The 12,695-nt window shown below is 36.2% G+C and overlaps 1 protein-coding gene across 1 annotated transcript in view; it reads right to left on the reverse strand.

Annotated features, from left to right (window-relative positions):
- Positions 1–1,849: 1,849 nt before the first annotated feature.
- The window catches only part of LOC149848160 (E3 ubiquitin-protein ligase COP1-like), a 29,990-nt gene continuing 19,144 nt past the window's right edge, over positions 1,850–12,695 (reverse strand). Inside the window, exons 7-13 of the mRNA XM_089980024.1 lie at positions 5,981–6,059; positions 5,740–5,895; positions 5,560–5,658; positions 3,355–3,459; positions 3,097–3,276; positions 2,244–2,354; positions 1,850–2,147 (exon numbers count right to left, since the gene is read on the reverse strand). Of these exons, the coding sequence (XP_089836150.1) occupies positions 1,977–2,147; positions 2,244–2,354; positions 3,097–3,276; positions 3,355–3,459; positions 5,560–5,658; positions 5,740–5,895; positions 5,981–6,059 (901 nt within the window). The 3' untranslated portion in view covers positions 1,850–1,976. The remainder of the gene's footprint in view (positions 2,148–2,243; positions 2,355–3,096; positions 3,277–3,354; positions 3,460–5,559; positions 5,659–5,739; positions 5,896–5,980; positions 6,060–12,695) is intronic.

A 12,695-nucleotide genomic window follows, 5' to 3' on the forward strand; every position in this document is an offset into this window, starting at 1 on the left:
CTTTATTCAAATATTTTTAAAATGTACTAAGCATTATTAAAAACATTAAAATAATGTCCATGCATGTTTGGGTGGCCAATTGTTTACAGGACAAGTCCATATCCAGCTAGCTAGATAACCTGATCCAAACCCAATTCCCCCCTCTCTACCCCCACCACCCCAAAAAAAGGGTAAACCACTTTTGATGATCGGAAATCAGAGAAAACAGTAAAAAAAGACAGACAAATCGGCATGTTAACTTTTCAACGCCATCACGAGCACATTGATATGATGAGCGGTTTAAGAGAAAAAAACTCTGAAGATAGATCTTTCGGATGTATCTCACTCTCTAACTAAAAGAAAAATTCACATGATTCTTTTTGCTGACCTCACGAAGTTCGCATAAAATATAGGCAAAAATGAGAAAATTTGTATATATTTTGTATGAGGATAAGGACATCCGCATATATTTTATATAAGGATGAGGAAGCCTACATATATTTTATGCGAGGATAAAGAAGTTTGAATATATTTTTTGCGAAGATGAGGAAGTACACATATATTTTTTACGAGTAAGAAGAAGTTCACATATATTTTCTGTGAAGATGAGAAAGTCTGCATATATTTTATGCGAAGATGAGAAAGTCCACATAGATTTTATGCAAAGATGAAGTAAACCTCATTAAGTCCGTATCAAATATATGTGGATTTCTTCATCACCGCCTATAATATATGTGAACTTCCTCATTCTTGCCTATATTTTATGCAAACTTTCTTATCATCGCCTATATTTTATACGAACTTTCTTGTCCTCATAAATATTAGTCATTTTTCATTTATATTTTATGCAAACTTTGTGCAATTAACAAAAAAATATCATGTGAATCTATTTTTTAGTAAGAGAGTGATACATTCGAAAAGTTATTTTTCAGCAGACATTTCTCTTAAATCGCTTGTCAAATTAAGGCAATCTTAGTGACATTGAAAAGCTAACGCGTCCATCTATCTTTCATTTTTATTAGTTTTCTTAATTTTTGACATAAGTGACCAAAAAACAACATAAAATAATCGGGCTAGGCACAATTATGCCGGTTCATCTCGATATTTTGGAATGTTGTTTCATCATTTTCTAATGATTCAGATGTTTTTGACAATACATTTCTATCTAGTTTATTTGTTACTTTATATGTTTCTTTGAAATCCTTAAATTTTTGGATAAAAAATCCGTAGTAAAGCCTGTCATAGAAGAAATTTGCATATCCTCATAAGGTCCGCACATGAGAAGGTTAAATGGTTAGAAAACATACTTGCATGTGTTTAATGCTTAATCCAAACCTGTAGATGTGTTTATCATTACTTATTCACTAAGAACCATATTTCGAAACAAATCAATTTAACAAAAAAATTTCATTTTTAGTTAAACAAGTTTTTGGTTTAACATGAACCATTGGATTTTTTTGTTCAGCTAAAAATACATTTAAACATGAAAAAATGTTTAAACCAATGCATGTTTTATACTAAATAAGACATAAAGATCACATCTATCCATTTAGATTAAGTAAAAAACACGTAAAAATGTTTTTTAAAAGGATCCAAAATAGTGGTCTGGAGCTTACCTTACTCTCCTATATTCATGTAATTTGGAAATCGTTAACAAAAAGTCAGCATCAGCATGCAGTGATGCTACAGTGATCTATGGATGGCACCAACACACCAGACCCCAAAACAAAATACCTCCTTTCCACTGGTGCCCCTCTGAATTTTATATTCAGGAAGAACTGCCTGATCTTGCTTCATAGGCAAGGACAGCAATCCCAGCACTGGCTGAAGTTATTTCAGCAACATGAGTACTTAGACTACCACAGAAGAAAGAAAGAAAGAAGATCATACTTTCTGACATTGCAAGTGTAGAAGATGCTGGCTTTTGATTAAAACATACTTTCCCATCCCTAAAAGAAGCTATATTACAGAACGCATATACAGTACCGCTTTCTTCTTCAAGGTGCAAGCACAAGAACTTTGATTGCTCCCTGGCTGTTCGCCGCCAACATTGTTGGACTATCACTCTTCCAACAAACAGCACTGATGAAGTATGATGCTGCATCATCATCAGCGTCATTCATGTCTGAAGATCCAAGTCTATGCCATGCTGCAGGCTTCGAAATTGCCTGAACAAATTAAAACCGTCAAAGTACATGTTAGGCAGGTGGCAAATGAAGGTGATTCCAGGTGGCATAACATAAGTTCGTATCTGCATTCCCAACCTTGTGGTAGACAAATACTTCATTAGTTTCACTGCCACATGCAATATATTCGTTGCTTACTGTGAGTCCAACAAAGTTCTTTTCATTGGTGTGCCCTTTAAATACTCGCATCTGATCCATACAAACACAAATAACACAACTGTCAATCGCATATTTTTCCTCAAAGCTTTATGCTATCTAACTTTCATCAAGAAATTGCAGAGAGATGAACCGGTGATCAGCAAAATGCATTTCTGTTATACATGGAACAATAGCAGGCAACTTGCTAACAATATCATAAAAAAACATCTACAGGAGGTGGCGATGACACAATGTTGGGGGAACTCATGTTGGAGCAAAATCGCCTAGAAGAAGCCAGAAAACCAAGGGCTAGAATCCATAAAAAGGAATTAGATCTTTTGAACTATGAGCCAGGAAAGTACCTCAAACAGTATTGTGAACATAAAGCTACTGAAGTATAAAGAAAAGATCTAGAAAATGCAAACTTTATCTTTCCACTCAAATGATGCAAAAAGAACAGATCCAGAAAATGCAAAATCTGTATCGTTGTTTTGAGCTTCTTAGGAATGAGACATTTGTAGAATCACATTTTTATGTTTATGCTGAAAAAACTAAAATTGCATTACCCATACAAACAGACAAAAATCACCAAAATACCCCTATAAACAAATAGATACGCACACAAATGTGTAGCTTCAACATAAATCTCAAACTACAATATCATAGTGATGAATAAGATATGCTTCATGTCTGCATAACTCTGATTCCCTATACCAAAGAAAGGACTTGGTACAAGATATTAATGACTTAGGAAAAGATCAAGTTAAGGCATGAGAAAAGTAATAAAACATACAAGAGAGTTTTCCTTTACATCCCACAGCCTTAATGTACCGTCTGTTGATGCTGATGCCAGCTCATTGTTGGATAGAAACTTCACATATGAAACTGCTTTTCTGTGTCCACTGAAAACATGCACTGGTGCATTGATATTTCTCAAGTCATAATAATGAATGTGATGGTCAGCAGAACCAACCTGTACCAAAAACAGAACAAACACCATGTAATAACATCAAGAGTAAGAAAAATGGTGGGAAATCAGGTAAATACATACTGCTATATATCTGCTTGAACCTGGATTGTATTTGACACAACAAATATTTGCCTTCATATCAATATTTAGCACGCTTGCTTCTTGCCTCGTGCACCAGACCTTAACCTATATCAAACAAATAAGAGATTCTTTAGATAGAAAAAGTGATGGCGCCCAAGTACTTTCTTCAATTTCTGGATGGCTACTAAGAATTTTATCAAATATTTTCCATAAAAAAAACAAAAAATACATTCTGAAATCCTATATCACATCAATGCAAGTCTAAATTTGCAAGACTATGAAACCATGAAACATCATGTGTCTTTAAAGCAGAATTATTGCTACAAGCTAAGAGCAATGGCAAAATCAAGTTAAAAAGATTGGAATGCAAAAAGTATGATGGCTTAGTGAGAACTGAATACATGAGGAAAAGCAACAGAAGAAATTGAGAAAGCAGGATTTGATATTGAAAGAATGCACAAGTTAGAGCACAGATAAAATTTCAGATTCTACTTTCAGTCTCATGGTAATTAATGCCATCTAAATGTGAAATATGAAAGAACATTAATGAGAACACACAATACATATGTATCTTTGTATGATTTCGTCTAAGGAAAAAACAAAAAGCATCTATATTGCATTATAGTAGTTCTGATGAATAAAGTAGTTATGACTATTCTCCTTCCCACACCTCACCCCATCCCCCAGTAGACTGCTATCTTCATTGGGTTTTATAAACTAACCACACAGACTTTTTGAATAACAATGGAGTTAAAAAAAATATCATCTCTTTTTTTTCTTTTTTGGATAGGCAAACTGCAAGATAACCCTGTGTGATTCAAACCTAATGATAGTGTGACCTAACCATCCAACTATCCCATTCAATCCCCTCTGACAGAGGTTACATAAATAAAGAGTCATGGTAAGCTACATGCAATTCCCTAGCCTCTTGCTATTTCATATTTAACTGCATCTATTTACAATGCTATGACAAAGATTTTCCTATCGACATAAAAAAGCCACTTAATTCAATGGTGTTTTGGATGAATGTCTGGTCATTTGGCCTAAACTGGATCTGGCATCTGTTTGCATGACATCAGAACATAGTTTCATATACTAGATTTTGAACAAAACCTTGGTTTCAAAAATCTAGAGCAGGTTTTCATTTCAAAACCTGGTTTGTCGTGTTCTACCTTTTCAACCCCTTCAAGCTTAACCCCTCCACCCCCGCTCACTCCAACTGCTTCTGAGTTCAACTTTTGGACACCCAAGGGTAAATATGTTCATCTTGACTTGACGTCATGCATGTCTGGAACTGTGGTCACGACTGTTGTGCACATATATTGGATGAAAAAAAGATAAGGTTATAGATGGCCACCCCTAACCACGTTCTCCAGTTTGAGGTACAACAGATTCTAGGTTCATAATAAGAACATAAATGCTTAGAGCATGTTTGCTTCGGTCACAGGTGGGATGAGGAATCAAAGCTGAGAATCCAGAAGCTCTGATTGTCGGTCACAAGGTCGGTCTTGTTACCAACTTTCACAGGATTCGAGGAGCATTCTCAAACAAGAATCACAATCACAGCCAGAACTTTCTCGTGTTTCACTAAACTTGAGAAAGTTCTGTGATTGTGATTTGCAATTACAGGAAACTGAGAAAAATCAAAGAATCACATGGTATTGCAAATGTGCACATCAAACATAATCATTATAACTCCATCATCGAAAAGTTAATTGCAGAACTCTTCCCTCCAGGTTGACCCCTGATTCCGAATCTCACTCCCAATGTGTCACCATGGACCATGCTATGGTCTTCAGAGTTCATTACTTACGGAAGGACACATGGTACACCCCTTATAATTGAAGACAACTGCTCATATTATAGATAAAACCATATAAGGGAGGACACACAAAGGAAGATAGATTGGGTAAGACAAGGAAGTGTCCAACAAAGATGAGAAACCATAAAGAAGTTGATGAGAGAGCTTAGTTAGATCCTCAAGGGAACATACTGTATGATGCCTATTCCTCTAGAATACTTGAATTCAACGTTTGCAATTTTTTTCAGTTCCAGTTATGTTTTCCAAATGAACAAACTGATCATCATTGTACATCAACTAAACACACCTGACCAAAAAATAAACCTCTAATGTTCTCAAAATCAACAGTCATCATGTCAACACTATGCTGCATCTACGAATCACGAAGATGAAACTTTTTGTACCTTAAAATCATCACTACCAGATACAAGCATTGAAGGCTCCGTCCGTGAAAAATCAACACTCCAGGCTCTCTTCTCATGCTCCTCATATTCCAAAATACTCTGAAAGTCCAAAAACCAAAAGTTGATTACTGTTTATATATATTTTATAGAATCATTTCCAATAGAAGGTAGACTGTTTACCTGGCGGGTGTTTACATCCCAAACAGTTACAATGCCTTCATAATCACTGCTTGCAATCTGGTTCTTAACGTATTTATTCCAACTCAGACAACTAAGCTTCGACCGAGTGGACATCTCGACGACTGGGCAGTGTACTTCAGCAGGCTGATTTACAATCTAAAAAGGAACCAATGTGCACTAAACATTAGGCACAGTTGATCTATTTTCCAGCAATACTGATCAATGAATCCTGAGTACTCACTGTAGAAAATTCAAAAACTTTGATACGTCTAGAGACTCCAGCAGTAGCAAACAACTCATCATCTCTATCAAATTCAATGCTGTATTTACAATTGATAGGAAGTCAGGGAGAGGTCTATCCATGCTACTATGAAAATACAAAGGAATGATAAATAAACCATAAACATTGAAAAAACAGACCGATAATATGAGAAACAAAGGCCGTGTTGAAACAAATTAAATGGCAGAAGGAAGTTTTAATGAGCAGATAACCAGAAAAAATATAGCCTTAAAATTGAAGAAAAGCTCGAAAACATCAATTTAACAAAACAAGGACAAAAAGAACTAACTAAAAGTAGGAAGTCACAATACTAAGCTATTCCACTAGAAATTAGCATCCTTGGTGTATTATTTAGCAAACAATCAGAATTAATCACAAAGTAAAAGGATAAGGGGCAAATGGGAACATCATACTACTCATACTTTTTGGCAAAGGATATCATCCAGTAACATAATACATCAAGCGCATTGTTTATCCACACAGTCAGTTCCAAGCTGCAAAACAAACACTTGGTACCATTTCCTTTCTGGGTGGCAATGAAATAAGAGTTCTTAGCTCTCTAGCAACATTTTACAGTTCTAGTGGCAGAATTATATATCCATTTTAGGTTATTGTGTCATATCTACAACTAAGAATAGGGCAGGCCAGGTCTGACATGAATGAAGCTAAATTCAAGTATGTAAACAAAAACAAAAGAAGGCTATGTCACATAGGTGCAGGTGAGGGTGCGGCGATACAGCACTTTAAAAAAACTTGGGTGCGGGGGTATATATAATGAATTTTTTATTAAAATAAAATTCATAAAAAAAACTGGTCAAACTCAGAACCCAACCCAAGCTTGAGTTCGGTTATGGCTTGGGTTCAACAGAGCCTCTTTTGGAGCAGACATGGGTTCGATTCTGCTAAACCCAGCAGGCCTGGGTTCGGCCCTTGCGCATCCAAGGGGAGGAGAGAGAGAGGATGAGGCGACAGAGGAAGGAGGAGAGGGAAGGAGAAGAAATCAGGAGAAGGAGAAGGAAGAAGAAGAAGAAAGAGAGGAGGAGGAGGAGAAGGAAGAAGAAGAAAGACAAAAATAGGAGAAGGAAGAAGAAGAAAGAGAGGACCAGAGAGAGACGTACCTTCATCGTTGTCAAAAGGGAAGGATGTCGTTGTCATCGCTGCCATCAGAAGAGAAAGAGAGGAGTCGGGGTCAGGGGATGAGTTGTGCCCTACCCCCCCCCCCCTTAATTTTTTTTAGTGGACCAAAATGGACTCGATCGAAGTTGACTGAATCAATTTTGGACAAAAATAACCCTAGGTGTGCCCAGGGTTATTGATTGCCCCTGTGTCACATCAACGGGGTGCAGCAGCCTATTAGGCGAGTCCATGTGACATAGAAAGAAGGTGAACATTGAACTACTTTCACTAATCTCATGGTTATAGGGTTATAGTCCTCAACAAGGTTGTTAAATGCGATGAGGTGAAGCGAGGCGTTGAGCATGTTATGAAGTGAGGTGTAAGCCTCGAGGCGTTGGAGCGTAAGCTTCATGATCAAAATAATAAAATAGGCTTCAAGATCACTGTCCTCTCACACATACCATTAAACACTTGGTGTGTGTGGCGTCAATAGCTACGCGAGCTTGATTGGCAATCTATAAGGTCATTTGGCAAGAAGATTAAGTTGGCAATATTTTTTTGTTAAGTCCAGCTTTTTCAATCTTATCGACTTCCAACAATAACATATTAATCAGAGTATCATTTCTACGCACCACTCCATTCATGAGTAATTGGTTGTCCTTTCTGGGGTTTATCATCATCCAGATTACTTATGGCTCTGATGCAGGCCCCTGATCAGAGTCCCAACAGAGAATCAGTTCGAATTATCTATTCCCTGTCTGATGGTTCAATGAAAACATTGAGATGATAAGAAACATTACGCCAACATGCAGGGTGGCCTTCTATTATAGGACACGATCTGTTAAGGTTGTATCTAGATAACTCATGCAAACCTCAAGAAAGATGATTACAAGCACAAGCAGAGCATGTGAGGAGAAAAGAAAAATGATATACAAGGAAAAAAGTGTTCTATAACAGAAAGATGACATTCACAATAACTGATACTTGCAGACACCCATCCAATAGTACAACAGATCCATGATACTGCATGGTTCTGAAGCAAATTGTCAATGCAACAAGGTGTATAATTTCAAAATACAGTTAAAAATCATTCAAACAGCAAAGGTTATGGCAGAATTCTTAAAATATGGTTTGCTGCCAATAAAAAAGGTCACATCATTTTCACAATCACAGTACCACTACAAAGTGTAAAGAAAACAACTGAAAAATTAAACTGAACTCATAGGATTGTTGGTTGTAAGTGTTAAAATGTATCTCTTATATATATATATAATGTATATATAATATAATATTACATCAATACCCGATAGGAGTATTTTTGTAAATTCACATAGTTGTTTTAGAAAACAACTATTTTCAGTTTTTGTTAAAATGTATTTTTCTTTTCTTATTTTTTAATTTTATTTTTTTGTATTTCTTAAAGGCCAAAAGGGGCTCCAACCATAGAGTCGTTGGAGCCCCCAACGGTCACAAATGTGACCGTTGGGGGCTCCCAACGACTCCATGGGAGCCCCCTTTTGGGCTCTCCTTTTGAGGCATTTTGTCTCTCTTTCTCTCCTCTCCCTTTTGTATAAATAGGGGTGATCCCCTTGTATATTTTTCATTCTTGAGAGCTCTCTCTCTTTTCAATAAGAGGCTTTTTATATTGTTGCCTTCTTAAAGGCTTGTGTTTGTATTGTCCCTTTGTGGATTTGTGATATTGTCTCTTTTTCATTATTGTAAGTGCTTGTAAGCACTTTTTATATTTCCGCTATATCTCATTACATGGTATCAGAGCCACTCGATTCTTGAAGGAAAGGTGTGGTTCGTGTATTCTATATTTGGTGAATCTCTTCTCACTTCTTGACAACATCATGGAGGCAAAGATTGACCTATCCTTCAAGCTCAATGGAAAGGATTATATGATGTGGGCATCGGCAATGGAAAATAATCTCAAAGGAAAAAAATTTTGGGGTTTTGTCATGGGCACCATTCCGGAACCTAAGTTTATGCTCACAAAGAACGAAGAAGGTCAAGAAAAGGCTCTTAAAGGAGATGCTCACCTCAAGGCCATTGAAAATCATCAAAAAGAAGTGGAAGATTGGGAAAGCAATCACGCAAAAATCCTTGCGTGGTTTATGAACAATGTTGAGCTTAAGGTATGTGCTAATATAGCTAAATTTCGTAGAGCCAATGAGGCTTGGTCCTTTATGAAGGGTATGTATACCTAAAAGGATCTTGCAAGAGCATATTTCTTGCAAGAAAAGATTAGAACCACCAAACAAGGTGATTCTAGCATTCAAGACTATTATAGTGCCCTAAACCCACTATGGGATGAATTGGCTCTCTTGGAGCCAAAATGGGTTTCTATGGAAGATATTGATTTAAGACAAAAACAAATGGAACAAGAACGATTGTTTCAATTCCTTTTGGGGCTACGTCCCGAATTTGAGCAAGTGAGATCCTCACTTCTCTATAGATCTATTTTTCCTCCTATTGAGGATGCTATTGCCGAAATTACTCAAGAGGAGACAAGGCTTGGCATGAGTAAACATGTTGATAAAGTACTTGCCGTATCAAAACCGAGTAACAATGTTAGAACCTATAAACCTCCTCATTTTGGGAAACAAGGAAACTACAATGGAGGAAGAAAAATGATTGTCACATTAAACCCGTTTGCCCAAAGCTTAATGGAACTTTCAAGCCTAAGGTGGCCTCTCTTGAAGAAACTACCACCAAAGAAGATGAAGGCAAGAACAATGACATCAAAGAAACTCTTTGACAAATATCTATGGATCTCCAACAAATTCTAAAAGTTTCTTCCTCTACATCAGGTGCGGCTATTGCTTTGTCATCTTCACCCGGTACGTATTCTTGGATCCTTGACTCCGAAGCTTCTTTTCATATGACCCCTCATGAAAATGCACTTATTGATGTTTGCACCAATTCAAAGGACTCTTGTGTCTCTACGGCCGATGGAACCTTTTTAAAAATTTCAAGTATTGGCTCTTTTAAAGATTCTCAAAATTTTTATGTTCCAAAAGTAAGAGTTGTTCCCAAACTAAATTTGAACCTTTTTTCGGTCTCTCAAATTGCCGACCATGGATGTGAAATATCTTTCTCATCTAATGGTTGCTTTGTGCAGGATCTCCGGTCCGGGAAGCGGATTGGGCAAGGCCATAGAAAGGGAGACCTCTATTATATGGACCATCTCGATCTCCCTACAAATTATTTTTGTTCTTATGTCCAAGAAAAAAACATGGAAACTTGGCATAAAAAGTTATTCCAAAATGTATCTCTTTCCTTTTGAAAACAAATTTTGTAAGGAAAAAGAAATTAATTGCAAAGATTGCATTTTTGGAAAAATGAAGTCTATTCCATTTTCAACTAGAACTTTTCTTTTATCTAGACCTTTTGAATTGATGCATTCGGATGTTTGGGGGCCTTCTCCGGTTATGTCTAAAGGGGGTTATTCATATTATGTTACCTTTATTGATGACTTTACTCGGTATGTTTGGATTTATTTTCTTAGTCATAAATCGGAAGTATTTACTTCCTTTTAAGATTTTCATAAAAAAATTCAAAATCAATTTCAAAATATCATATCTATTTTAAGATCTGATTCCGGTGGCGAATACTTATCCCATGAATTTCAAAACTATTTAACCCAAAATGGAATTTGCCATCAAAAGTCATGTCCTAGGACTCCTCAACAAAATGGCCTAGCGAAAAGGAAACATAGGCACATTATAGAAACCGCTAGAACATTACTTGTTTCTAGGAATATTCCAAAGAAGTTTTGGGCCAAAGCCGTTCTAACCTCAACTTATCTAATCAATAGAATGCCTTCTTCCAAATTGAAAAATGCTTCTCCTTATGAAAAACTCTTCAAATTTTCACCCGATTTCAATCGTCTTCGTATTTTTGGTTGCAAATGTTGTCCTATTACATAAAAAGGATAAGTTGTCTCCAAAAGCAATTGAATGTGTTTTTTTAGGATATGGTGAAAATAAAAAAGGGTATAGATGTTATGATTTTAAGAATGATAAACTATATGTTTCAAAAGATGTAACATTTCTAGAAGAAGAGAACGGTTTTGATAAAATAGAAGAAACAAATGAAATTGATTATATATTCTTATATGATCTTATTGATGACATACAAGAAGATTTTCTTGAAAACATAGAAGATACACGTGAAGTGTCCCATCTTGATATAACATCCTCAAATGATAGTGATTCAAATATAAATGATAGTGATACAAATATAAATGTTTACTCAAGAAGAAATCAAGAAAATCCTATTAGTGCCCTCGAAAAATACTCTCAAATTTCTAAATCTACTGAGGAACCACAAGTTAGACATTCTTCTAGAATATCAATACCCCCAAATAGGTTTGTATCCTATGATTCCTTGACCCCCAACTATCGGGCATGTTTAATAACCCTACATTCTTATTTTGAACTCGCTCACTATAATCAAGCTAAATCTATACCACATTGGGTTGAAGCAATGCAAGTTGAACTAAATGCATTAAAAAAGGCTAATACTTGGGAAATAGTTAATTTACCCTCACACAAAAAACCTATTGGGTGTTGCTGGGTCTTCAAAGTTTAAACTAAAAGCGATGGCTCGTTGGAACGATATAAAGCTAGATTAGTCACTAAGGGATACTCCCAAGAATACGGCATTGATTATGAAGAAACATTCGCTCCCGTAGCTCAAATGACCAGTGTCAGAACTTTAATAGTTGTCGCATCAACCAAAAAATGGCCTATTTATCAACTTGACGTAAAAATGCCTTTTTAAATGACAGTTTAAGTGAAGAAGTTTACATGGATCCGCCACCCGGAATTAATGTTAAGCAAGGTCAAACACTTCGGCTTTTGAAGGCATTGTATGGCCTCAAACAAGCTCCTAAGGCTTGGTATGATCGTTTCAGTGATATCATGGTAAAGTTAGGTTTTCACTCTTGTTATACTGACACTGCTCTTTTTGTTAAAAATGCAGGTACTAGTATCATAATATTGTTACTTTATGTTGATGATATGATTATCACTGGGAATGATCAAAATAGTATTATTGATGTTAAAAATATGTTAAAAAATAATTTTGATATGTTTGATTTAGGTTTTCTTCGATATTTTCTTGGAATTGAAGTTGCATATTCTTCTCGAGGATATATTTTGTCACAGATGAAGCTTGCTGCAGATATCTGTTCTAAGTCTGGGATTTCTGATGACAAGAAAGTAGAGACTCCTGAGGTTATTAATGCCAAATTACGGTTGGAGGATGGGATTCTTCTGGAAGATCCCACACCTTACAGACAACTCATTGAGTCTCTTACCTATTTAACCATCACCAAACCAAATATCGCCCATGCGGTTCACTCAGTTAGCCAATTTCAGCATGCTCCTACAACTGTGCATATGAGTGTTGTTTTCCGAATCATCCGCTATATTCGGAATACCATCAATAAAGGTTATTTATATCCTCCTCTTCTTCCTTGAATCTTCTTGCTTATACTGATGCAGATTGGGGAGGTAATCCCAATGATCGAGTCTCAACTACTGGTTTTTGT

This window comes from Nuphar pumila, chromosome 1 (assembly GCF_984573655.1).
Source record: "Nuphar pumila chromosome 1, dmNupPumi1.hap1.1, whole genome shotgun sequence".
NCBI lineage: Eukaryota > Viridiplantae > Streptophyta > Magnoliopsida > Nymphaeales > Nymphaeaceae > Nuphar > Nuphar pumila.